The sequence below is a fragment of the Tyto alba genome, unplaced genomic scaffold, assembly GCF_018691265.1.
Source record: "Tyto alba isolate M040663 unplaced genomic scaffold, T.alba_DEE_v4.0 Super-Scaffold_7, whole genome shotgun sequence".
Lineage (NCBI taxonomy): Eukaryota > Metazoa > Chordata > Aves > Strigiformes > Tytonidae > Tyto > Tyto alba.
Window position 1 is genome coordinate 43,146,920 of NW_024881328.1, and position 26,347 is coordinate 43,173,266.

Sequence of the window (26,347 nt, forward strand, 5' to 3'; positions counted from 1 at the left end):
CACAATCCCCCTGCAGCCCCCCCTTACCCCCTTCATCCATCCCCGCTCACCTCTAACTCCCCCTTACCCCCCTCATCCATCCCCCCTACATCTCCCAATCCCCCCTCACCCACCCCCCCAGCCCCTCCTCTCCCGGGGCGGGGGCAGAGGCGGTGCCGCTCCATCTCCCCCCCCCTTTCCACCCCCCCCCCGCCCCCCCGGGGGGAGGCTGCGGGCTGGGCGGCGGCGGCCGCTGCCCCGCGATGCGCTGCGCTCCCGGCCCGGCCATGTACGCGGGTCGCAAGCGGAGGAAGCCGGTGCCCCGGGCGTGAGTGAGGGGGCGAGGGGAAGGGTCCCGGGGAAGGAGGGAGGGAGGGATGGATGGACGGATGGTTGGATGGATGGAGGGATGGATGGAGGGATGGATGGAGGGATGGAGGGATGGAGGGATGGAGGGGGAGCACCCAGCCCGACGGGCGCCCGGTAAGGCGGCTCTGCCCGTGCAGGGTGCGGCCGGGGCCGGCCGAAAGCGGCACCTCCAACCCCTCCAAGCGGCACCGGGAGCGGCTGAACCGGGAGCTGGAGCGGCTGGCGGGGCTGCTGCCCTTCCCCCAGGACGTGGTGGCCAGCCTGGACAAGCTGTCGGTCCTGCGCCTCAGCGCCGGCTACCTCCGCGCCAAGAGCTTCTTCAGCGGTAAGGGGCACCACCGGCGGGAGCATCCCCCCCCCCCTTTTTTTTTTTTTATTTTTCCCTTAGAAGTACTTTTTTTTTTTTTTTTCATCTTCTTCCCCCCCTTTCTAACACCGGCTTTTCTCGCTTTGCAATCCCCAACTGCGAGGCTTCAGAATGCATCGCGCCCCGGGGCGAAAGCCGAGCTCAACACTTGTTCGGAATTAGAGGGATGCGGACAGATGAAGTCGGTTTTGTCCGTGGGTTCTGCTGAAGTAGAAAACCGAGGTTTAGGCTGGAGGGTTTCAGCGCGATCCCGGGCTGAGGCTTTGGCAGGCGGAGCTGCGGGAGTAGAGCTGGACTGTGCCCCGTCGCAAAGTTTCATCATTGCAAGTGACTTTTTTTTTTTTCCGCCCCCCCCCCCCCCCCCCGTTATAATAGACCGGTGAAATACTCAGTGTGCTGCTGATGAATAATAATTACCGGTAATGTGGTTACAGTTTATTTGAAACCTTTTAAAATAGACCGTGTTGAAGGCATATCTGCATTCCACTGGGCTGTAATGACTGTAATTAACAGGAGCTCACAGGAGGGTATTTAGGCAGCTCTGGATTTTCCTGACGAAACACCAGTGACTTGAGAATGCTGCACATGGACCTCAGAAACACCATAATTTCTCTTTTGAACTCCAAATTGAATGTATTGAATGCCTTTTTTTTTTTTTTTTTTTTTTTCCTCTTTCCTTTTCCGTTCTCTTTTAAATCCTTCTTCCAGGATTGGCAAACGGGTGGAATGTAAACAGAGAGGAGATGTTTGCCTTGCAGCGTCAGGTCAATTTGTTTGACTGTATCGGCTGTGTTTTCCTCTCTCTTTTTGCCCTGGAAAGGAGCTCTGCTGCATCAGCCTTTGCAGCGCTGACCGTGTTGCCCAAACCCCCTCGTCTCTGATGCTGCTCTGAAGCAGAGGAGGGAGGACCAGCGTGGTGCTGGTGTTTCTGAAATCTCCCACCCCGTGAGACCACGCTTGTTCTTGCGCAGGGTGGGAGCCCGTGGCGCGGTGCGAGCCTCACTCTTCCCCCAAAACATTAATAATTTAAAGTTCGCCGCTTAAAGGATTTCTAAAGCGGAGGGGTGGTAGCGATTCCTTAAAACGGCGGGTTTGAAATGCCGGCTCTGGTTGCAAAGCGTCCCACCAGAAATTGCTTCGGGGCTTGCTGTCCTTTCCAGGGTGATTGTGCTGGGATGCTGCGCCAGCTCGGCCAGGGGAGGGGGGGGCACGGGGTGACCCCAGGGGTCGCGGTCCCACTGCTCCGTGAGCATCCTGCTAGGGCTGTGCATCCCGGGGGTTGACATTCCCACATCCCCAGCACGGTGAGTTACTTTGGGTTTGCGTTGGGGGAAAATGGGTAATCCCGTTCTGAGAGTCTCTCTCCCTTTTTTTTTTTTTTTTTTTTTTTTTTTTTTTTTTTTCTTCCCTATCATTGCATCCCGTTTGATTTTGGTGGTGCCAGCTTCCCGACCACCGAGCACATCAGTGTGTCTGAAGCTATGGGGTAGTACCCGCCTCTGTCTGGTTTAAGGCAGGTCATAGTAATTCAGGTATGGGAGGGAAAAAAGAAAGCTTCGTCCTTTTAGATGCAAATAGTGATTTCAGACCTCCTTGTGTCTCTTCTGCAGCTTTAAAAAAAACAATAAAAACAAAAATATCTTTAAAAGGAGCTCTGGGCAAGCCCATCTAGAAAATCAAATTATTTTAAGTTATTTTAGTCCCTTTCAGTGTGAATGCCAGAGCGATGTTGCTCTCTGATAAACTGCTGAAGCTGAGATAAAGTTCAGCTTTGGAAGTCTGCTGTTCAAAATACTCTGCTTATTCCTTCCTTGCCTTTTTTTTTCTTTTTTTTTTTTTTTTCTTTTTCATCATCTGCATGTTTAGGGATTTTTTTTTTTTTTTTCCCTTGGTCTGACAGGGAGGGACAGCCGGGGTCTGCCCACTGCTGAGCCAGGTGAGCTCCCATGCTCTGACTCCTGCTCAGCAACCCTGGAAATGTGGAAAGGGATCCCGAGGAGGCTGCTTTAAATGCTGACAAGTCCCATGTGAGATCGGATCAGAAAACACAAGTTGTCTGGGGTCTTCTTGTGTCAGAAGGCAGCTCAGAAACAGGCAGTGAAAATCTCATTTTGAGCGGGGAGGAAGGAGGAGCTGGCGTCTCCCTCCCTCGAGTGTGTCCTTGCTTGAGCGCTCCCTGAAAAAAAAAAAACAAGGAAAAGCAAGGGAAGAAACTGGGGTGGGCTTCCATGCCTTGTGAGCAGAAACATCTTCGCAGCATGTCCTCCTGGAGCAGGTCTCGGGTGGTACCAATGGTCACTGACACCAATTCACCCAGCAGGTTTATGCCAGCTGCCGTTTCTCTAGCCCCTCCCCATCTTAAATAATTCATTGTATGTCTGCTTCTCCCGGCTATGTGAAAATTAATGATTTTTAAATTTTATTTCAGCATCTTGATTTATGTGTAGCTGGTGTAGGGAGAAATTCGTACGGGCTTAAGTGATTCAAAAGCAGGTGGGTTCTAGATCTTGATCACTGGTAAAATCTTTGGGAGCTTCTCTCATTTTCTTTCGGGCTCCCTATCACCTTCTGGCCATGTGATAAGTTCTTCAAAATACAGAGCAGGCTTTGCAGCTGTTGTTAAAGACGTATTTGTGTTTACATTTCAACGGCCAATCTGCACAGGTCGGGGTGCATGGACTGAGCTAAACTTGCTGTTTTGGCTGTCAGAGATGGCCAAGATACTACGTGCAAGAAGCTTCTGAACAGTGGAGTTTTGAACGACAGTTTGGGCACATATTGCCAGGAGGTCTTTGATTTTTAAAAAGACGTGGTTTTCCTTCATGCATGAGGATTTTTATATTTTATATGGCCTCAAATGAAACTGTCCCTGCTCCCTTTCTGCCTGTCTGGGGGCACGACTAAAGGTCCCTGATAGAAATCAGAGGATTAAAGACTGCTCAATGGTTTGTTGTTTAATCTCTGGAGCGCTTTAGAGCTCATCAAACATTGTCTTTGTTAAGCAGGGTTATTTATCTAAACAAACATTTCCTCAGGCTGATGTGCGGAGTACTGGGTTGGGTGTCTGTGCTGTGAACCCCCTGATGCCAGGTGATGGTCTTCTGCAGGTCTTTGGAAGTCCAAAGGACCAGAGCATCAGTGTGCGTGCATTGTCTATTAATTCTGTTCCTTTTTTGCCATCTGGCAAATCTTTCCAGTTTATCGAAGTGGGAAGAAGCTTAGTGCCAGGAGTTGGCCGCGTGCGTTCGGCATCTCTGGGGAAGGAGGGTTCTGGGCCATGACAGCTCTTGGCCATGGTCTCCCCCTGGAAGGAGCACTGCTTCTTGCCTTGTACAGCACTAAGGATTATGAGACTGCTTAGACAAGTGCTGGGCTGCAAGTCGTGCACACAGGCGTCCTGATGTCAGAGGTCCTCTCTGATTTTGGCCATCCAGAGGACCCTCTGGCCCCTAGGACATAAAGCAGCGAAATTCCTGGGGTTGCAGAGTGCCTGCCCCAGGACAGGGGATTTTCCTGCGGCGCGGCACAGGGCCGATGAGGACGGTGGGGAGCCAGCTGTGCCACCAGCAAGCACACCCCAGCATGCCAGGTTTGATCCGTGGTGGGGTGGAAGAGGTTTCTTTTGTGATGGAGCAGCACTGCTGTCCTCTGCAAGATGCCCAGGTGCCTTTCTTTGACCCCATTGCCTGGCTTTGCAGCTCAAAGCATATACAAGTGCTTTAAGTCCACGGGAACGCTGCTTAACATGACAGAGGGGAACTTAAGTGGGGGAGCAGGGCCATGGGAGGACTTGAGATGTTGGGAGAGATGTCCCACCAGGGAGGTGGACTCCAGTGAGAAGCCCAGCCCTGCCCAGCCCACATCCCATCCTGCTGGATAAAGTAGCACCAACCAGAACCCAGCACCGTTAGCCTGGGCCGGGAGGACCAGAAGGAGCTGAAGTTGGCTTCCAAACTGAGGGTCTTATCCAAACGTCGGTGGAAGTTGACTTAAGGGCTTCGACCTTCTCCTTTCCTATCCAGGTCTCTCTTCCTCTACAACAGTCCTCCCCAAATGTCTTTTTTCTTTATCCCCCCCCCTTGGTGAGACAAATATTTGGAATTCTCATCCACCAGCTTAACCTTCCTCCTCGCTCTGCAGGAGGCTCTTTCAGCGCGTGGGGCTCAGTAGAGGTGGGAGCGTGCTGCAGGGCTGCCGCTGCCCCGGGGAGCCCGGGCAGAATGCTCTGCACCTCCCCGGAGCCCCCTCCTCTCTCCTCGCCGATGCTCAGGGCCGACCTTGCAGCGAAGCCGAGCCCCCGAGCATCCTCACCCCTGCCATCCTCCCGTCCCTCTCCCCTACCCTGTGCCCTGCTGTTGGGGAGCCGGTGCCACCGTGCCAGGGGCTGCGTGGCACATCGTACCAGGCGCGCACCGGCAGCTTAGCCCGGCGGTGCCTGGCAGGCTGCTCCCCTCTTAATCCTTTCCCATTCCTCCCCTTGATGCTAGGGCCCGGCAAATGCCGCTGGCTTATAGGGGCAGGGAGTCCCCATTTCTTCTGCCTCTGGAAGGGGAGAGAGAAGGAGGGAAGGTGCTCCAGGGGAAGGTTTGTGGCTGGGTCTCGCCCCATGTGGTGATTTGTTAGGAAAAAGGAAGGTGCCTCGCAGGTGCCTTGGTGTGCGGCTGTCAGACAACATCTGCGTTGCTCGGCCCACCCAAAACACTTGGTGGGAAGTCAACTGGCAGACCCCAACACCGGCAAGAGTTCAGTTGGGAGAAGTATCTCTCACGGTTTGCTCCTGCAGCGTGTTAGGAAAGTGGTCCGAGCTGCGGTTCTCATCCTGCAGGGAGCCTGGCCCTTCTGGCACCGGCGCCCAGCAGCTGACCTGCAGCCTGCATTTCACCTGAGGCTCTGAATCGAGTCTGGGGTTTATAAACCATAGGAAGAGGGGTAAGAAAAGCTCAGCCCGTGGTGCCAAGTGGTGGGTGTTTGAACCCCGCTGCTGAGCCTTGCTGTAAGCCAGTAATGGGCTCGTTCTGCTTTGAAATTGGGGCTCCTCGGAGGCACAGATGCTCCTCTGCCTGGGCGCAGCATCCTACCTGGAGAGCTGGGCTTGCCAGCAGCCGAGGCACAACCTCTGGGCAGCTCGGATGCATCGCTGGCTGGGAGGAGAGGAGGAAAATATCCTGGCACGTATTGTGGCGTTAGAAATTTTTGACTCAGGACGGATTATCAGCCGCACTGTCTGCCGTCATGGATCAGAGGGTAGATGCAGCCTTCGTTTTGGACTGTATGTGGTTCTGAGCTGCGCGTGGTGTGTTTTATACGGAAGGTTAGTGTCCTGTATCCAAAGCTTAAGCAGCTCGCCTCTCCCACATGTTTTGAAAAAAAACGACACTCCTGCATGTGTTGAGGGTTTGGGGGTTTTCCTGGAGTCCCCTTAAAATCTCAGGTGGCGCCTGTAGGATTGATGTGCAGCCTCAGGCTGAGCCTAACCTTTCAAACTATGGTATGAATCCACAGTTATTGCTAGAGCTTTCATGGCCCAAAAAGTGCCTAAGCTGCTCCCTGGCAGTCGGGTCAGACTGGAGAAGTGCTTTAAATTATATGGTTATTATAGACCATATAACTGTGCCCCTGAAACATATGTTTGGGGGGGAGGGAGTGAGGCTGGGACGTGCATTTATTGGTGTGTGGTTGTTTAGAGATGACTAACGTTGCTCGTTTGTCCACTTTGTTGGATCTCCCACCCAATGAGCTGTTCAGCCATGTACTGCAGATAGCTCTAGCAATAAAGCCTAAGGGTAGGCTTGAAAAAATAAAGGTTAGTCCTGTGATCACCCTGCTCTCTTCATTGCCTAGGTAATGAGCTGGCCTTGAAGGAGCAACTTAAGCTGGGAATGCCTCGTGACTTCCTTTAGGTAGGCAATTTTCCTGCTCTTTGTGTTCCTTGCCGAATATTTCTCCATGGCTTTTATGAGAGTGGCTGGAAGGAACCTGTCGGAGGTCTCTGGGGCTTTCCCTGGGCTCTTGGTCTGCTGCCTACAAGCAACCAGGGTCTCTCAAGGCCCCTTCAAGCGCAAGTATGGGAGCAGAGCTGGCAAGAAACTCCAGGTTAAGGTTTCGGGCTGGGATAATGCACACCTAAAGCTCCTGGGGGAGGAGTGGTGGGAGAGTTCAAGCCACTGTTGATGCTGCGAGAAGGGGAAGTCTGGCAGGTCCTTGTCATCTTTGTCCTTGTTTAAACCTCTGCACGTGCTTCACCCTTTGAGACCCAAGTGCCTTCGGTGACACAACAGAAAGCAGCGCGTAGCCAAAGCCTCCTTGGTTTTAAAAGTGCAATTAGATCTTTCAACAGGACATTCATTATTCACCGCCCGCGTTCGCGGAAGGTGCTGTATCCACTCCGTTCAGGCAAGCGATAAATATTTCATCTATTTAATGAAATCTGTGTCAACGGGGAGCTGTGGCAGGTATTATGAAACAGTAAGTTAAATTGTAGTATTTATTATGAATAAGCAAAGGGAAACTCAAGAACTATTTTCCAGTTGCTAGAAAACGGGCTCTGCATAGCTCAGCAGTGAGAAACGAATTGGTGGTTCGGCAAGCTGGAGAGGAGACAGCTCTGCTGTCCGGTTTCAGCAAATCTCTGCCTGCTTCCCTCACTGTTTCTGTGATGCTCTTTCCTTCTCATGCATTTCAAACACTCTGTATCAGAGGAGCCTCTGGCTACATCCACTGAGTCTCCCTTGTATGTGGAAGGGGAATAATTTACCATTGGCTAGGAAGAGCTCAGTCCATGCTCAACACGACAAAAAAAAAACAAAACAAAACAAAACAAAACAAAACAAAACAAAACAGAATAGGATATACTTTACTAAGTGCATGTTCCTGTTCTTTGCTTCTCAAAATAGTTGGAGATGTGTAAGCTTGCTGTGAAACATGTGGATTAGATGACAGAGCAACGATCAGATTTGGCATGCTGACAGTGCAGATGCCGTCGGAGAAGCCAGAGAGGAGGTTGCAGTGCTTCGCCTGCCTTCCCAACAGCAGTTTAGCTTTCCCCCGGTTTGAGCGTGCCAGTGAAGAAGGCATTTGGGCCAAATTTTGCTCCCTTAGCATCATGCCGTTGTTCTCTGCATTGCATGCTCCCGCTGAGCCACGGCTGCGTCATCTGCTGGGTTCCCACCCGTGGAAATGAAAGGTATCGTGCTGGTTTCACGGGAGCGTTGCAGAATTCACGTGTCAGGGAGCTGGGCTCTCCCTTGGCTCTGTTACGTGGACGCACTTGCTCTTGTGGGTGGATGTGGCAGGTCTTGAAGGATCTCCCCAGCAGTGCCATCAGGCAGTGCAAGACCTCGTTAGCAGGGGGAGACCCCGCCAAGCCAAGGGAAAGAAGGAGGTGAGTGATGTCTGACATGGGCGACCCGAGGCTGCTGTGGCAGGGAAGGGAACTCGCCTGCTCCTTTGACCCGTGTGAGCTCATCAGCAAAACTTTTTAATTATGGGGGGGGAACCCCTTTATTTATTTATTTTAAATTGAAAATACCATTCTGACTTGGGAGGGGAAACCACTTTTCTGTTTAATCAACTCTTCTAGATTTAGAATGTACATTAAAGGTGAAACAAACCCAGTTTATTCAAAAGAAACACAAAGAGGTTTGTTTGTTTGTTTTTTTTTTTTCCAAGTTTCCAGTGTTTTGTTTCTTTTTTTGCAATAAAATGCAGGAAAACAATTTTGGAAGGTTATTTAATGTGAGAGCTTATGTACCGAGCAGCAGAGTTGCAGGACTCTGCCCATGAGCATCTCTGAGCCGGAGAGGTGGGTAGAAGACCTGGAGATACCTCACGGTAAAGTTTTCACTTCCATGTGAGTGGGAGACCTGCTTTTCAGGGAATTGGCTCAAATGCCAGAAAGAGACAGGTGGATAGAAAGCAATTTCATTGATAAATAAATCAACTAATTGCTCCTTCCCCCGGAGAGTGACTGATATGCACTGGGGCATTGAGCCCTGCATCAGAATGCTTGCAGGGAGCACCATTACCAAAACTCCTCTTCTCTCTCCCCACCCAAGACCTCCTCAGACTAATAATTGCCATGCAGATGTCCCTGCCATCACTTGCAGCTGGGTTCAGTGTTTTCTCGCCTCTAAATGATGACAGCAGCAGTGGGGGGGACACAACCCCTCGCTGCCCTTGAAGAGCCACGAAGCAGTTGGGTTTCCTTCTGCTGCTTCTCCTGCATCAACGTCTGGAGTGGGTTTGGGACCAAGTTGTCTCATTTTCCTCCTTCAGAGTCAGCGGCCGATGCAAATCTCTGCTCCCCCTTGGAGGTTTCGCCGTGTGGAGGAAAGGGGGCTGGGAGATATCCTCTCAAAAATGTTAATACCCGCTTGTTGGCGTAGAGATTTCTCAGGTCTGCAGAGCTCTGGCAGGTTCAGGAGTTCACCAGCAAACCTGGTGAGGTGTCCCTTCAGCATCATGTGAAACAGCTTCCCAGGCTGGGCACGGGGGGGAAGCGCTGTTCCGGGGGGTTGGAGGGGGGAAACCCACCCCCATTGGCCCCCTCAGCCCTCCTGGGACCCGGCCAGCGATGCGGGCACCTGTGCGTGAGGACCACCACAGTGCAGAAAGCAAGCTCGTTCCTCAGAGATGAGGCCAGGAGGAGGAGAGATTTTCTTTTTGCACAGTTAAAAGCCTTTTTGTGGCAAAATAGCCTCCAGGTCCTGGCAGAAGCTGCTTTTGTTTGTTCTTTTTTTTTTTTTTTTTTTTTTTTTTTCTTTGAAGAAATAGCAGGAATAACATGCTGCTTTCAGGTGACCAGCTTCTCCCTCCTCACCTTCCTTCTTCCACAACTGCCAGCAGCAAAGGTGATGCTGGTGACTGAAGGGAGCGTAGAAAAAGCCACTTTTTTTTTTTTTTTTTCTTTTCCTTTCCTGCGAATGCCTGCCCCCAGTTACACAACGAGGGTGAAGCCTGCACCTTGTCCCCCTTGCCCACCACGAAGGCGAGCGCTGTGTTGGGGAAGGCTGAGCTCGCCCCGTCCCTGCCCTGCCCGGGGTAGCCAGGCAGGAGGGGAAGATGCCGCCGCCGCTCTCCGGCTCCTCTCCGCTCCATCAGGCTGATGCGCTGTGACAGTTCTGCTGAATTGCTGACCCGAGGGGCTGCACGGGGCTATTTATGGAGAGACAAAGCCGAGGGACACCAGGCGGGAGGCCAGCCCGAGATGTCTGCAGCCAAGAGCGGGTCAGCTTTGGAGATCCTTGGGTGGCTTGGATGGAAAAACGCGCTGTTTGGTGAAGGTCACGGGAAATCCCCCCCGGGGCCATCCTCTGATTTTAACTTCTGTTTCCTCTGGCCCCACAGCTTAGGAGCAGCCCAGATGCTGATAGCAAAGTCTATTTTTAGGCAGTGGTTGTGATCAAGTTTTCCTTTTGCAGGGAAATAGCAAACCATTAAACCAGACCTTTGAGTAGAGGGCAGCACCCCTTAGCTGCTCTTCGATCATCCAGGTTTATTTTTATCTTGCACCTCAAGCGCAGCAGTCTGGAAGCCAGCAGAGGAGGACTGAAGACCTTTAATAATTCATAGCTCCTACATTTCGCTCCCAGGGATCAGAAAAGAAAGTTGCTGGAAGGGCTCTGCCAGAAACCTGCTCCCTCCACCCCGCAGGACCCTGCCCCTCGGCATTGTGGCCGCCGGGTTTGCGTGTTGCTCTGCCCGATGGCCTGCCCGTGCCCGGGACTTTCTGCAGGCTTCTCGGGCTCCGACCCAGGCTGGGGACCCCGGGTGGTCCCCGGGCAGCGGTGCTAGCAGCAGGATGGTGTTCAGGGTCGGGGAGCAGTCGGGACACAGCAGCATGTGCGTGTTCACCCACCCCAGTGTGCCCGGGACTGACCTGCTGTCGCACAAAGACATACTGTAACCTTGATCCTGGGCTGTCAGCCCCTGGGTGTTCAAATAGCTCCTGAAATAATCCGTGCAGGCTGAGCCTGAGGGGGAATTTCTTGGGCCTCCCAGAAGCTGGGGGTTTGCTGCCATATCAGGTTTTTTCTTTTTTTTTTTTTTTTTTTTTTTTTAATTAAAAGCAATATTAGAACTGGGATGCACTTTGCATTTGGTTATGCTCTTTGGGATGGTCTTGTGTCTGGTGGAAGAACATTTTGCCCCCAAAGCCTCGGGTCGTGTGCGTACCAGTGAGGCTCTGCAGACCACAGCATCCTTCCTTGTTCCCACCCACCTGTGAGACCCTGGCAAATGCCCGCTGAGGACGCAGAGGACTTTGGGGTGGAAGCAAGCAAAGCAAAACACAAGCCGAGTGTTACAGAAGACCAGTGCGTCGTGCCTTCTGCCTTGCTGCTCTGTCTCAGCTTGCGGCTTTGCTGCTGCTGACAGCTTTACGGGGTGTGAAATTACTTCCAGGGTCCACTCGATGCTCTTGTCACATCTGAGCGTGGCAGCTCCTTGGCACGTGTAGCACAGGAACTGGGAAAGGCAAATTCAAAAGAGCTTTTGCTCTCTCTGAGCAGGAGCAAGGGAGCACACCAGGCAGGCCGCAGTGGTAGCTGCTGCTGGTGCCTCAGACCTTTGCTCCCAGGTGCCGGTGGGACCTGCTGGTTTATCAGCAGCCAAATGCCATCCTCTGTCCTGCCATGCTTGCAAGAAGCTTCCCAGCTTTGCTGCAATCTCCACTGTCTCCTGGACAGGCCTGCCATGCACAGTCTGGCTGTTGTCTTACTCTTTAAATACTATCCACCCTAAAATATCCCCAGGATTTGTTCTCTTGGGGAATACAGTATAAAATTTGCAGATACATCTTTTAGTTAAACCAAGTGACAGATTTCCTCATCCATATTTATTGTGCATTAATCACTATTAGGTTGCCTGTGGTCTTGGATGTCTATGTATCCATGTGTGTACTTTCCCGTGTTGGTTTTTTCCCACTGTGAGCTGTGGCTTGCCTTAATTTGATTGAATAAACCCCCTGTGTTGCTGAACTGTGACGAGACTTCATTGACAGGGCTCTCTGGATTGTACCCTTCAAAACGGCACATCCCTTGTCCTGCAAGAGTGGGGTTTGCTGCGATGCCTTTTGTGTAGGGCAGACTTTTGCTGCTGTTGGTGCTCTGTCCTTTGCAGAGGGGGGAATTGCATGAGCTGATCTGTTCTAGTTCAGCGTCTCAAAGAAGTGCTGGGTGCTGTGACTACCCCCAGCAAGAGCAGAACTGCTGCCATGCCCCAAGAGTGTGCATGACGTAGCCCCAAGGGCTGGCTCTTGCTGTTTGCTAGGAGTGGTGTGAGGCCTTGACTATGTCCAGATGGGGACTGGGGACCTCCATGGTTGCTATTGCTAAGTGATAAGAGAGATTTCCAGCTGATGAGCTCACTGAACACGTCCTTTTTGTGCTACTGGTTGCAGGTAACTGCTGGTAAACACAAGATCTCATAGGCATCAGCAAAATGCCCGTCTGCTTTAACGATCCCTGGCTTTAACTGCTCTTTACTTGTAGGTTGTTAAAGGTCTAGGGAGGGGAAAAAAATAGGGGGGGTGAAAGCTGAGAGTATTGGAGTGTGGGGAAATGTCCTCAACTCTTCTGAGGGGTGAAGCAAAGGGCTGGCTAAAACACAGCTTCCCCTGGCACAGCATTGTCCAACTTTGCAGCCAGGCCCACGTTTCGGACGTTCGTGAGGTTGGCTTGCGTGTGTTACTGCAGCACTGAAGTCCCTTCCCTTTGCTTCATGCAGTTGCTCTAAAGAATCACGGTGCCAAAGAAGTGGAGAGGGATGGAGACTGTGGCAACGGACCAGCTCCAGGCTTGGCAGCGGTACCGGAGGGCGAGCTGCTCCTACAGGTTAGTGCTCCTCACTGGGCATCTCTCCCTGGCAGATGCCTTCAAGGGATTTTCCTCTTGTCCCTTTTCTAGCTTCTTTGAATTTTACCCAAGAGCGGGCTGTCCTGTTATTGGTTGCAGGATGTTTTGGTGAAGCAGTGATTTCATGCGGTGTAGCTCATAGTGCTTCTGACTGAATAGAGGTTTAAGAGCTCTTCGGGTCCCTGGGGCAGAAACGGGGTTGCTTCTCCCCTCCTTTTCCCACCCTTCCTGGAGAAAATTGCCATCTGTAAATTGTCCGTGTGTAAGAAACCCTCCAGCTTGGTGGAAGCAGCTCTGAATTTCTGAGCACAGAGGTTCAGCTCTTCTGCTTCTCTGCCCTTGTGTGTAAATGGGCTGTGGGTGTAACACAGAAGCCAAGGAGGGCAAAACGCTTCGAGAGTGGTTTTCAACATGGGCACGCTGGTCCCGACTGGGGCATGTTGTCCAAACACTGGTGAAAAGAGGGAAGAAAATGTCGTGGAAGTCTTCCCAGATTTTCAGGCAGTGATGCATGACACTGAATACATAGATAGGTGCTGATGGGCCATATGCTCAGCCCATGTACACGGGGTACGTGGATGTGTTCTGGGAGCTCTGCAAGAGGCATATAGTTGTCTCCTTTGGCGATGCTGGAGGCAACATTGCCGGTGCTGCAGCATGGTTGAGCTGAGCCTGCTGCTTCCCTGGTGTATTCAGAGACACCGGGAGACGACCTTCTGTCCGCAAGCTGTGCACAGTGAGTAGGAAGAGGTCGGGCACCAGCAGCGCGAGGTCCTGCGAGGACGTAGGTCTCCCCTTCCCTCCCCGCCTGGCACCCAGGCCCAGGCTGTGGCACTGTCCCCAGCCTGGCTGTCGTCCAGAGCAGGGCAAGCGTGCCGGCCAGCCCCCTCTCCTACCCAAAAGCTCGCTCAGCAGTAAGTGTAATTACTGTCCTGCTTGAGAGCTGAGGAGCCAGGATCTCAGTGTCTAGTGAGAGCAATGCTAAAGCCAGGTTGCTTAATAACCAAAAACCTGGAGGGGGGGGGGGGGGTGGTTCTGCTGTGGATGTAACAAAACCATGCTCAGCCGAGGGCGCTGGGGATTGATGTCCTGCTCATCAGCTGCTCCCATCCTTTTAGGGGTACCACGTTGGGTGTGAAAAGCTCTGGGCTTAGGTTTGGCTCTCCCCCGGGGTCCATCTGCATGATGCTGGACATGTCAGGGGCTCAGGAGCTGCCTCCTTGCCCCAAGGAAATGCTCCCACGTGTTTATAAAACTATTTCCACCCCGTCTGTCACCTTTGGCATCCAAAATTCCTTTGTCTCATCTCTTGGTCCACTCTGACTCTTCCCTTCCCCAGCCTTACTTTTCAGCCTTAATTTTCTGGTCTGTCCTTTCCTACCAAGGCTCTCTCCAGCAGCAATCTCAGCAGAGGAAGGTATCTTAAACTGAGGTTAAGCAGGAAAATACCTCTAAAGGCACCAAGGCCTTAGCAAGGCTGAGAACTGGGTGGACCACCTCTGCCCAGGTGCACGGCGATGCAGGTATGCATTGCTGGCTGCAGGGTATTAAATCTGCCTGCTGGTCAGTGCAGTTAGGGAAGGAGAGAGCGCCGCAAGATGTTGCTTGCTCCCGCCGTGGCAGAGCAATGCCTCTGAAGCTGCTCAAAGGGTTAAAGTACATTTGGCAGCACTAATTAACCTCTGCAGCAGATTCCCACACACTGAGATCAACCCCAGTAAATAGAGAGAGCGTTTGTGCCCAGAAGAAAGGGAAGGAAAGGGGGGAGAAACACCAACCTGGACAATGAAGCAGGAGTTGGCAGCAACAATAGCTGGACTTGGCTGAGACTACACGCCAGACCCTAATTAATCCTGATGTCTGTACATTACGAAGTGGGGGAAGCAGGCCAGGGCTGGCTACTGTGGCTTCTCTGCCTGCGGCCACGTTAGTGGCTTTGGACAGCCGTAAGGCTTCTGGGGTCCATGCTGCAGGAGGAGCCCAGTCTTCTAGAGAGCTTCTGCTTCGAGCTGGTCGGAGGGTGCCCACAGGGAGCTGTTGTCCTTAGAGAAGGGTGGCTGGGTGGTGCTGTCGTGGCAGTGAAAGCCCTTCAGCTTCTGGCGAGCTAAACTGGTGAGTTTCTTGGGTTTTCATGGCCTTTTCTCTTAGGCAGCACCGTGGGCTTGAAGGTATTTACTGGAAGTGTATCAGGATCATTTCAGAGCTGGGGAAACTGAGTCACAAGCTGATGCCTACCAGTCGGGGTCAGGGGGAGACTCCTGTGGGCCTCCTCCCAGCCCTGGCAAGGTGATGACAAGGTCTTCAAAGCACTGGGCTCTGTGTCACAGAGGTTTGCTCCCCATGGTTGGCCTGCAGCACTTAGGGCTGCTCCCCTGGATCCTGCCAGTGCCTGTGTTAGCAATGTTCCTCTGCTTATCAGCTCCTGCCTGGTGCCAGAGAGCAGGGGTGAAAAGCCAGGGCTCCTGGGACAGCAGCCACACTCCCAAACTGGTAGGGAAGCACCTCAGCACCTTCTAATCTTCACAGATCTCCAGGTGCAAAGCACACTGTCAGCCAGCACCCTGGTCCCTTCTCCTGTGTCCTGTCCTGCCAGCCCTGGGTCTGCCAGCTCAGAAAAAACACCCAAATTTGTTAAGCTGGTAGGAATGAACCCCTCTTGAGGCAGACGGAGGCTCTGAGCAGCTCAGCCCATTCCTGCTGGGAAATGCAAACCTTGGATGTTGACTTTGCAGCCCTGGAGCTCAAGGAGAGGCTGGGAGGACCAGTGAACTGTAAAATACAGAAGTTGTGTAACATTAAAAATGCATCGGAAACTTCAGATTGATGGCTGCGTTTTCTCTTTTCTGTGGGGAGGTCTTAGTGCTTCAAGCCTGCACGGGTGAAGCAGCTCGAGTGTGTTTTGTGGAAACAGAGCACAGCATTCAGCCTGTTTGGGTGGAAGGCATGCGCAAACGCACGCGTGCGCCAGGACGGGCCGTTAGCATCGTGTCAATCTGCACAGCACGCAGAGAGAGAGCTCCAGAGGAAGAGGAGCGTGGCTGGGAGTGGCTAACGTGTGCATCCCAGGCACGGGTGGCTGCAGACATCCCTTCCCAGCACGAACACCCGTGCTGGGGCCTTTCGCTGCCGTGTGGTGCTCTGGAAGGATGGTGCTGTGCAGGTTGGGTGAGAGCGGGTTGTTGCCAGCCGTGAGCTTGGGGTGAATCATTTATTTGCCAAAAGGAAAAGGTACTCTGAGCTCAACCAGTGATTCTGTGGCAGACTCAGCCTGCCCTCCCTCCTGCTTTGGAAAAAAAATGGCTTGTCAGAAATCGGATGGTTTTGGTATGGTTTCAAAAACCAAACTGTTATGCTCTAGCATTCACCTTTTCCACTTTCACTGGTTAAGGCTCTTCGCAGCGTTGGCTTGGCCACCTCAACCACAGGGCGAGCGATGCAGGAGGAAGGAGTGGGCAGTGGAGGCATCTCCTTTCTAGACCATGTTCCTTGCCCATGGGCAGCCCAGGCAGGCACACCAAAGTCCGTCTCCAAGCCTCTCCTCTGGCACCCAGCAGGACAAGAGGGATGCAAACAAGGCCAGGAGCTGGGCAGGTTTCTCCCGAAGCAGCAGGATCCCCATCCACACGGGCCAAGCAGCAGCAAGGAATGCCCAGCTGGCAGCACACAGTGATCTCCACGGTGGGTTTGCTCTCTGTTGAACATCCCCCAGCTTTTCCAGCCTCATGCTGTCCTAAGCCATGCATGGCTGCCCAGACGGTCCCGGGCTGTGACGAGGTTGGGAACTGCATGAGCCACCCAGGTAGATATGGGTCAACATTCAACACAGCCAACATGAAATGCTGTATTGATTCAAGGTTGTCAGAAAGGCTTCTTTCCACCAGAAGACCAGCACAGACCAGTTCCTGATGGTGTCCAGTGTCATTCTACTAGCAGTTCCGAGATTTTTATTTGCTCTTCACATAGGATAAGTATAAATGTCCAAATCTGAATCTGAGCAAATTCTCCTGGGATGAATGCAAAATTTTCCATCGGTTTGGATTAGGATATGCTCAAACAGCTGTACAGAAGACCTACATGGCCTCGGAGAAACCTAGCAGAAGGTACCATCTGTTTTCTTGGTGAGCACAGCTCTGTTCCTGCGTTGATCCTTGTTTGTCTTCAGCTAGCCTTCAGTTGATGGAGTTTATTCAAGTGGAGGAAAATCTGAGAATGAGCTGCAGGCCTTGACCTCTGCTAGGTAAAGCAGGCTCATCAGGTCTGCAAAAAACTGTGGTTTAGGTGCATATGCTCTGGCACCGCAGCAGGGTAGAGGCAGTTGCAAGGATGGAGGTCTCTAGTGCTGTCCTTCAGGAAGGGCGTGAATCCAAGAAGCTGTTTGCACAGTGCATCAGAGGATTTGGTGAGATTCAGGGCAGTACCCAGTGTTACAACAGCAAGATGCCGTTAGAAAGGACTTGCTTTCCTTCCAGGGCTTCCTGTGCTTCTTCTCCTGCCCTACACCTTTCTCTCGGTGGGGCAGCGGCTCAGCTGCCTGCTAGCTGGGACCACCCAGGACTTGGGTGACCAGTGTCCAAGCAGAATGGAAGTCACCGTCCTAAGAAAAGGGTGATGTGAGCATGATGTACCTCCTGGTCTTCTCTCTCCCCTAGGCACTCAACGGCTTCGTGCTGGTGGTGACGTCGGAAGGACTGATATTTTACTCCTCACATACGATTCAGGACTATCTGGGATTTCATCAGGTTGGTAAGACACCTCAGACTCACTGTGGTGGGTTTGCAGAGTGGGTTTTTTTTTCTGTGGTGATAGAGGAGAGCTCCAAGTTCCCTGCAGGGAGGAAGCTCTGCAGGGATCACAGGGTCTCGTTGGGGCTGCGTGGGGCTTTTCCTTGGTCTCGGTGAATTTGGACCCCATGTTGCCAGACACGGTCATTGGGAGGTGTCAAAACAACTTCACTAGCCCACAGATGCTCTCCACCAGCCACGCTGACAGGCTATGAAGTTCATGGCCCTGTTGTGCAATGCCATGATGAGGTGTCTGGGGTTCCCTGCGCGATTTCCTTTGGGTACCCACTCCTCTGGGTGACCCCTGGTAAATCCCCTAAGGCTCCAATACTTTGTGGTTATCTGGGCACCCAGGTAACCTGGAAGGCACTAGGTAGAAGTGGGACTTATCTACAGTCCTTTAGTTACTGTGGTTTGGTGTTACTCCCACACAGCTGGCTTTCCCCAACAACTGGGGTAGATGGAGTGTCTACCTAGGCAGCAGGAGCAGGTGCCTTGTTCTCTCAGGAACAGTGTAGGGATGGGGTGGTTTTGCTGCTCTTTTGTTCCCAAAGCCATGTTTTCATCTCACCCTTTAGGTCAGCACTAGGATTTTGAAGGACACCATGTTACAGGGATGAGCGTGTCAGAGAGGAGCTGTATTGCTAGTGCTTCTTTAGGATGGCCCAACGTGGGCAAGGGGCCCTTAGAGCCAGATGTGCTGTCTGTTCCCACCAGTACCAGCTGTGGTGGAAGGTGTCCAACCTCATTCAGCCAGGGACTCAGTTGAGCACCAGGGAAACTGGGTGAGATACGGCCAGTCGGGGCTGGGACAGGCGGTTTCCAGGCGGGATGTGACACCTGGCACCCGGGGACAGGCTGCAGAGATCATGAGTTGCTTTTTTTCCTCTAGACAGATGTCATGCACCAGAGCGTCTTCGAGCTGATCCACACTGAAGACCAGCAGGAATTCAGGCGCAACCTCCATTGGGCCCTCAACCCACCCCACGCTCCTGAGGGTGAGCCTTTTCTGGCAGGTAAACCCAGGCTGGGAGCCAGGCACCCTGGCTGGCACGAGATGTGTAGCTCCTCGTGGACGTCGGGGAGCCCAGCTCCCTGCCACCGCCCGCCAGGGGCTCGTGTCCTTGTTCAAACCATGCCTTCATCCAAGCATTGTGGCTTTCCTCGAGTTTCTGTCACTGTGCTCTGCAAACTACCGCAGTGCCCAGTGCTGGGGACCTCCAGTCCTTTCTAGGAACCTCCAACTCTTGCTGGGGGGGGGGGGGTCCTTGCTTGCTTCTCTCTCAGTCCCTCTCTCCCACAGCGGGGAAGAGTCTCGGCTCTTCTGCTGTTGCCTACAAGCCGGATCAGCTGCCTCCAGAAAACTCCTCCTTTCTGGAAAGGAGCTTTGTGTGCCGCTTTCGCTGCCTCCTGGATAATTCCTCCGGCTTCTTGGTGAGTACAGACCTGCACAGTGACCTCCACAGCAGGAGGGGTGCAGGCTCACCCCAAGGGGTTCGTGCCACTGCCGTAGCATAAAAGTTGGCCTTGAAAGACCCAGCGCTCCTTTCTGCAACGCGCAGCACCTGCCTGTCTCAACAAAGAGATTTTTCTGCCGTTTTTCATAGGTTTGGTCTGTACCTACAACCACTCCATGTGGGTTTTGTTCCTCTCCTCTCGTAGATGCTGAATCTTGAACAAAAGTGTTTTTTCTCCACACGTTTTGCTAGGTTTTTATGTTAAAGACATGCCTTAAGACCAAGTAGGTGGTGGTCATCCCTCTTGCTCTCTGCTGCAAGTTAATGGGGTTCTTACCTTCATAACCACAGGTGTAACGATCCTGTTTCTCCCTCTCATCCTACTTGAGTCTGGAAACTCGATACGAAGAGGCCTGATTGTGCCTTGTTTAGAAGCAATATTACAGCTCTGGATGGGGCTGTGATATAGCTCAGTTAAAATGCAAAGCAGCTCATGGGTTGCCTGATGCCCTGATGCAACTGCAGCGTGTGCTCGGCCCTGCAGCCGCTGTGTGTCCGAGCCCCGGGCCGGCAGCGAGCGGCTGTGGGGAGAGAAAGTGGTGGGCAGCTGCTGTGGGGAGCTCAGCGTAGCATCCCTTTGATCTTCTGTCTTATTTTAGTGGGGATTCGCAAGGGACAAGTCACAAGGGATTATTTGCATCAGCTCTGCAGCGAGATGGCTTGCTTTCCATGCAGCTCTTCTCCTTCTCCTCTCGCTCCATCCAGTCTTCTGTGTGACGCTGAACTTTTCTTCTCTTCCCAGGCTTTAAACCTTCAAGGCAGGCTGAAATTCCTGCATGGGCAGAACAAAAGGTCTGAAGACGGGTCTGCGCTGCCACCCCAGCTCGCTCTCTTCGCTATCTCCACCCCTTTGCAGCCACCGTCCATCCTGCAGATCCGAACCAAGAACATGATCTTCAGGACGAAGCACAAGCTGGACTTCACCCCCTTGGCATGCGATGCCAAGTAAGCAGCAGAGCTGATTTGAGGGGTGATGCTGCCGGCTGCCAGCGTGCCACGCCATACCGTGCCGGGGTGACGTCCCACCCCGGCTCTGCCTCTGAATGGGTTGCCTTCTCGGTCTTCTACAGGGGGAAGATCGTTTTGGGCTACACCGAGGCGGAGCTGCGGATGTGCGGCACTGGCTACCAGTTCATCCACGCTGCCGACATGCTGTACTGTGCCGAGAACCATGTCAGGAGTAAGAGTCCCTTTCCTGGTCGCTTGTGCCCACCTCTGAGGCTGCTGAGCGGGCTGGGGCTGACGAGCAGCAGCTCCGTTGGCCGCCGCGCCGAGCCCGTCAGCTCTTTCCCCGTAGGATGCTTTGCTTTATGCTTCGCTGTGGTGCTCTTGTCACTGCAGGGAGCTTGGGGTGGAGTGTAGCGAGGGGTGTTTAGCTGGGGTGGCATCCCCTGCGTGTGCCAGCCGTGCTACTGCTGTGACTCTACCTGCTCCTCCCGGCGGGGAACGGCAGCGTCGCCGGAGGCAGCCCTGCCTCTGGTGACACGCTGACAGCCCTCGGCACGCGTGCTTCCTCCCGGCAGTGATGAAGACGGGGGAGAGCGGCCTGACGGTCTTCCGCCTGCTGACAAAGGAGAATCGTTGGAAGTGGGTGCAGGCCAACGCGCGGCTCGTCTACAAGAACAGCAAGCCCGAGTACATCATTGTCACGCAGAGACCCCTCGTGTAAGTGCCGTCTGGGATGGGGACGGGCTGGCGTTTTCCATTGGTGTGGGCTCTGGGACTCCCCGAGCCGGGCAGGATGCTCGTTTCATCATCGTTTTTGGTGCCTTTTAAAGGAGCGGCCGTAGGATCCTGTGCTTTGATGCTGTTCAGCCACATCCCCCTCTGCAACGCCACGCGCGGGAGAGCGCTGGGCAGTGCCCTGCACCTCACATCCTTGCCCTGGTGTCCTGGGCACTCGTCCAGACTTATGCTGGGGAGACTGGTGGCTGCTCTGCAGCAGCTGTAGGGATACATGGGCTCTCTATTACCCTTTGCCTTTTAAATATCCTCTTGGTTAGGCTAAAGATGTGTGCTTTTATGTGTATCTATATATAAAAATACTTGTGTGTGTGTGTATTTGTATGTAAATGCACGTGTAAATGTACGTATGTGTGTGGTTCTGCTTGGTACACGTGTGCTGGTCGTCGCAAGGGGACTTTGGCTTGTAAGAATCACAATTACCCCTTGCAGAAGCACTTTGTGGGGTGTGTTTGTGCACATGCAAGCCGCAGTCTCCTCTTCCTGCCCTGCAGAGACGAAGAAGGAGGAGAGCACCTTCGGAAGCGGTCCATGCATCTTCCCTTTACCTTTGCTACAGGAGAGGCGCTCTTATATCAAAGCGCTTACCCTCTCCCGGGCTTCCCTGACCCTTCCCAGAGCAAAGGGAAAGCCAGCAAGCCCAAGAAGATCTCCCACAGCCACAGAGGGTGCTCCCAGAAGAACGGCGTTGACCCCAGTTCTCTGCTGGGCGCCGTGATGCGACAGGACAAGGCGGTGTACACCTCCTATCCAGCTCCCGTGCCTAACCACTCCTTCAGCAGCAGTTTTGTGGACCACCTCGAGGACGTGTCGTTGCTGGATGCAGGAAGAGGTGCCTGGAATACGAGTGCTGCTCCAGCTTCTTCAAGGGGGGACAGCCTCAAAGAGGAGCAGGTGGATTTGCAGCAGGAGGACCCTCTCTTGGCCACCCTGGACTCGCTCTCAATTAAGAGTGACGAGAGTTGTTCCAACAATGAGCTCTTCAGTGCGCTGGAGGGCCTGGGGTTGAACGCCGAGGACCTGGAGCTCCTGCTGCTGGATGAGAAAATGGTGATGGTCAATATGGACCCTGACTGCACGCCATCCCTGAACGACTGTCTCGCCAGCAATGAGATTCTCTCCTACATCCACACCACTCTGGTGAGCAAGCACGAGGGAGGACAACAGGTCTGTCCCCTGCCAGGTCCGTCCCCGAGCCCACGGGGAGGCACTGCTAGGTACCAGGCCCACGTGGAGAAGGAGGACTCGCAGTACCTGCCCCAGCAGCCCAGCGTTGCCCCAGGCCAGCCCCCTGCTCCGCTGTGGGAACAATCCCTCCACGCTGTGCCGGGGCAGTCACCCCCGCTGCTGCTGGAGCCGGCCGAGGAGGAAGAACCAGGAGGTGGGTCACAGTGGAGGCCAGCTGGGGAGGAAGGTCTGCTCCGCTTCCTCCAGCCACCACGAGAAACCCTGTGGGACAAGGCGCCCGGCTCACCCCCAGAAGACCCCTGCCCGCAGGAGCCACCCCGGGCTCGGCAGCTGGAGGGTGACTTCCCAGCCCTGCATCCCCCCCAGGAGGATGCTCACCGGTCCTTTTTCCTGCCCAGCCAGTGCCAGGGCCTCGCGGGACCACCCGGGCAGCCGAAACAACGTCACTTGCTGATGAATGGGTTGTGCCCCCACAGCCCTGACTCTGCTCCACACCTTCTCCCCAGCAGCAGCCCCAGCCCGTGGCAGGACTATGTTTCCCCACTCCTGGGGTCCCCAGCTCAGCCTGGTTTTTATGGCATCAGCCAAGACTGGGTCTCCCAGCACCAGGGCTGCTTGGGTCCAGGGCCCGGCGTGCCGACAGTACACTTTAACCTGAACGGATTATGCAGCATGGAAACTGCGAGCAGCATAGGGTCACAGGAAGAGATAGCTCCATGCTCCATTTTTTTCCCCTCCTCTTCATACCAGCTTATTCCCGAGAAGCAGCTGAGCCCCGTTCCCTCTGTGCCCCAGCACCCTTTCCCGAGCTCAGCTGCAGGGCACTTTGGGAGCATCAGCAGCCCACTGGAGACCCCCGTGAACTCCTACGGGACCTACACCTCCGTGCTGAGCCAGGAGAGCAGGCACAGGGTAAGGGCCTTTCTCCACTCTCGTGCTCAGTACCTTCTGTGCTGGTATTTCCTTGGGGTCTCAGCAGAGGGAGGCATGCACTGTCTTCTTGGTAGACAGGAATCACCTTGCTCTAGCCGGTGCGTGGCCAGAAAGGAAGACTTTAGGAGTTTTTATTTGCACCCAGAGTTGGAGAGCAAAAGACCAGAGCGTGGGTTCTTCCCTTTAGAGGGTGACTGTCTCTGCATCTGATTTCCATATGGTTTGTTTAATTGCCATTTCTGTACAGGATGTAATTCCAGCCATGCACTGATAAGCTTTGATGGGTGGTACAAAGCACGTGCGAGATGATGATCTGTACCATAAGGTCTTTCTTCTGTGGAAGTGTCCCCTTGTCCGTGCACAACCCCTACCAAGAGCCCACCTGGCTGCTGCTGACCCTCCGGCGTCACCAGCCGAGGCCTGTAGCATTGTACCTGAGCGTCAGGGTGCCCGTCAGCGATGTCCTTGCAAGTGATTCCCCTGGGATTGGGGCCAACAGCCCAAACCGGGGCTGCTTGAGGAGCAAACAGGGAGTGAAGGCTGCCTGGCCCTTTCCCCCCTCCCTGATGCAGATGCCATGCATGTCTGCGAGGACCATCAACTTTCTGGGCTGGGGCTGATAGCATGGAGAACTGGTCTAGGTCCTGGAGGAGCCCAATCTCTTCCGTGAGGCTCCCCTAGCCCATGGCACCACCAGGCAGGGTGAGATGTCTAGGGTGGGTCTGTCCTACCTCCCTGCTTATCCAGCCCTGCCCTGGTGATTCCTGTCCCCATGGCAGCTTGTTCCTTGGCACCACACATCTGCTACTGGAAGGGTGCCCTGCTGTCTCATGGGGATCTCTGTGTTAACCTCTGGGGCCATCAGATTCTGTCTAAGCATCTTCTGCTTCTTCCTGAAGGCCATACCCTCCACCTCATGTCCTCCCATTCTCCATCTCCTCCAACTGGATACACCAGGGACCTTCTAGCTCTGTTGAAGAACTTGACTCTGGTCCCGCTCAGGGGTTTGGGAGGTTGTGTTGGGGCTGTTCTTCACTGGTCCTACATTTCTAGAGCTTGGTGGACACCTGATGTGGCTAGCGTGTTTTTGGCTTGCCAGGAGGAGCACAACAAAGGTGCAAGACCCAGGTGCTTGCTTCACAATGCAGCCCGGGTGCCTGTGATTTACAGATAGGCTTTGTGATTGAGCTGCAGGGCTGTGATACCCGGTCAGGCTCTGAAAAGCTCCATTAGCAGATCAGTAGGTGAAAATCAGTGACAGCTGAGGAGGCTGGGGGCTCTGTGTGCTTTTAGCCTCTTGTCAATGAAGTGATGGGCTGGCATTTTCAAGAGAGGACCCACGGGGAGGTGTGGGGCCATGTGTGGCTAAGCCCATGTACCACCCGGGGCAGAGGCAGACCTGTTCCCCCTCCTGCCAGTCTCCTCTGGGCATCAGCCTGACCACGACTAGTAAAACACTGCAAAATGCCTCAACACTCTCTCTCTTCTCTCTCTTCTAGCCCGAAAGTGTCTGTATTTTGCCCATGGGACTCCCCAGAGACCGCCTGGTGCTGGGGGGGAGCCTGGCTCCCCCCCGCCAGCTGCACCCCAGGGCAGAACCGCTGCCAGATCACCCTCATGCCTCCAGCGGTGACTTCTGCCTCTAGGAGAGAAAAAGTGGAATGGACAAAGCAGGACTATTCCCTGGGGAAGGAGCTGCCTTCAAGTTGCAGATGACAAACCTTCCCCTTGCCGCACGTGTCCTGCCATTGCTCTTGAAGTTGGTTGATTCGGCTCAGCTGTTTTTTGTTTTGTTTTGTTTTATTTTAATTTTTTTTTTATTTACTTCCCACCATCCTGCCCCTGCTGAGGCTCCATGTGCTGGTCCCGTGGTGGTGTCCCTGGCCTGGAGAGGGCTGTAGCAGGCAGCAGAGCTGGACGGGGAAATTTCCCCAGGACATGGGAACAAGTTGGGCTGCAGTGTGGGTCAGCCAGCACATGCAGCCTCATTTTTATTTCATGGTGTTCATGAGTTGTGTGGCTCTTGGTCAGCTGGAGGATCTCTTGGTCAGTTGGAGGATGTGTCACTTGCCGTCTCATCCTGCCCACCCGACCTCTTTGCTCTTGTTTCCCTGGCGGGGTGAGGGTCTGCCCATCCTGCCTGCACATCGTACTGAGAGTCAACTTTGAGATGTTTGGGCCTTTTATGGTTGCTGCTGTCTTTCAAATGGCATTTGGAGAGTAACTGTTGCTCTGGAAGGAAAACAAGGATTGCTCTCTATCCCCATCCAGGCTGCTGTGTTGAAGGTATGATGTTCATGTGGCAAATCCCACACTTTGACATGAAGCCAGTGGAACAAGCTCTCCATCACACCACTCTTCACAATTCTACTGTTAACTGAGTGCGTTTTTGGGGGCATTTTGCCAGGCTTTTGGAAACCCAGGCTGCTTCCATGGCTGTCACTTGGCTCTCGTGGTTCAGCAGTCCCTGGCAGTGCCTGTGCAAGGCAGCCCTCGCCCCGAAGGACAGGCAGGTTTCTGATGGCTGATGTCCTCCAGCTCCACCAAAGCTTTGCAGTTACATGCATGATCCAACACAAATGCAAAACTCGTGTGCCCAAAAAAAAAAAAAAAAAAAAAAAGATAGGAAAGGTTTTCACCTCTGGTATTAAATTTCCCACCATCTCAGCAAGGCACCTGTGGCTATGGCCACATTGTACTGATGTTGCCTGTTTTATAAAAAAAAAGTGAATCCTGACTTGTGTTTTTGTGTTGTACTGGTCCTTCCCCACCCCAGGTTTCCCTGTGTCCCAAATGTTCCCATTTGACAGGATCCAGATTAGAGCTCCTGTAGCGAACACCCTGGGTTTTCCTGTGCTGGATGTGATGTGCCCAGGTTGGCTGGTAAGCAGTTTTTTCTCCCGGGTGATGAGGTCTGAAGTACCTGAATAGGAAGCGAGGGTCATTCTCAAACAGCAGGAACAGGCTGGCATATAAGCATCTGTGCCTGAAAAGACGGTAGAGAAGTAGTGGAGCTGTCTGACCTAAAGAGAAAATTTCAGATTTACTGTAAAAAAAAAAAAAGTTTTCAGTAAGATAAAGAAATAAGTATAATGATACTTAATTTTAAGTACTGATAGAGTCATATTTTCCCACAGAAAATAAATACAGCTCATGCTTATGTATATAATGTGAGTTGAAAGATTTATTTTTATGCCACTCCAGTGGAAGGGGAAAAAAACCCTCTTACCTTCCCAAAGTACCATCCTATGGAATGGGGCAAAGAGGCTGTTTAGAAGATCAGAAATACAACGACCCCTTAAGAAACCTGACAAAGCATCATCCCTCCTCCTGCGTGTCCAGCTTTGGCTTCATGTGAACTTCCTATTCTTTCCATTTCAATAAATGGTTTTGGACCTCAGCCCCTGACATCTCCCTTGCTGGTCGTGCGTCTCTTCCCCGGCTCAGGCCTGTCAGGGTTTGGCTGGGAGCCACATCCATCCTAGAGCGGCAGGCAGGGCTCACCCCTGCGGGACGGATGCAGTCGCAGGCTGTGCAGTCAAGGTGGTTAAAAGAATTTCTGCTGGGTGTTTCCCCCACCAGAGGAGGGAAGAGCCCCTCAGATGCTCCTACAAAGGG

At 53.3% G+C, this 26,347-nt stretch overlaps 1 protein-coding gene across 3 annotated transcripts; it reads left to right on the forward strand.

Annotated features, from left to right (window-relative positions):
• Positions 1-202: 202 nt before the first annotated feature.
• Positions 203-26,060, forward strand: LOC104366283 (aryl hydrocarbon receptor-like). 3 transcript variants are annotated; one of them, XM_042784383.1, is made up of 11 exons: positions 203-307; positions 486-673; positions 12,440-12,546; positions 17,217-17,306; positions 18,241-18,346; positions 18,652-18,782; positions 19,608-19,810; positions 19,936-20,045; positions 20,389-20,530; positions 21,103-22,708; positions 24,229-26,060. In XM_042784383.1, the coding sequence occupies exons 1-11, from the start codon at positions 243-245 to the stop codon at positions 24,373-24,375; spliced, it is 2,895 nt and encodes a 964-aa protein (XP_042640317.1). In that variant the 5' UTR covers positions 203-242; the 3' UTR covers positions 24,376-26,060. The 3 variants fall into 3 exon arrangements, with proteins under 3 accessions (XP_042640317.1, XP_042640318.1, XP_032863241.2); XM_042784384.1 differs by having other exon boundaries at positions 25,506-26,060; XM_033007350.2 differs by lacking the exons at positions 203-307; positions 486-673 and adding an exon at positions 7,879-7,898.
• The last annotated feature ends 287 nt before the right edge of the window (positions 26,061-26,347 follow it).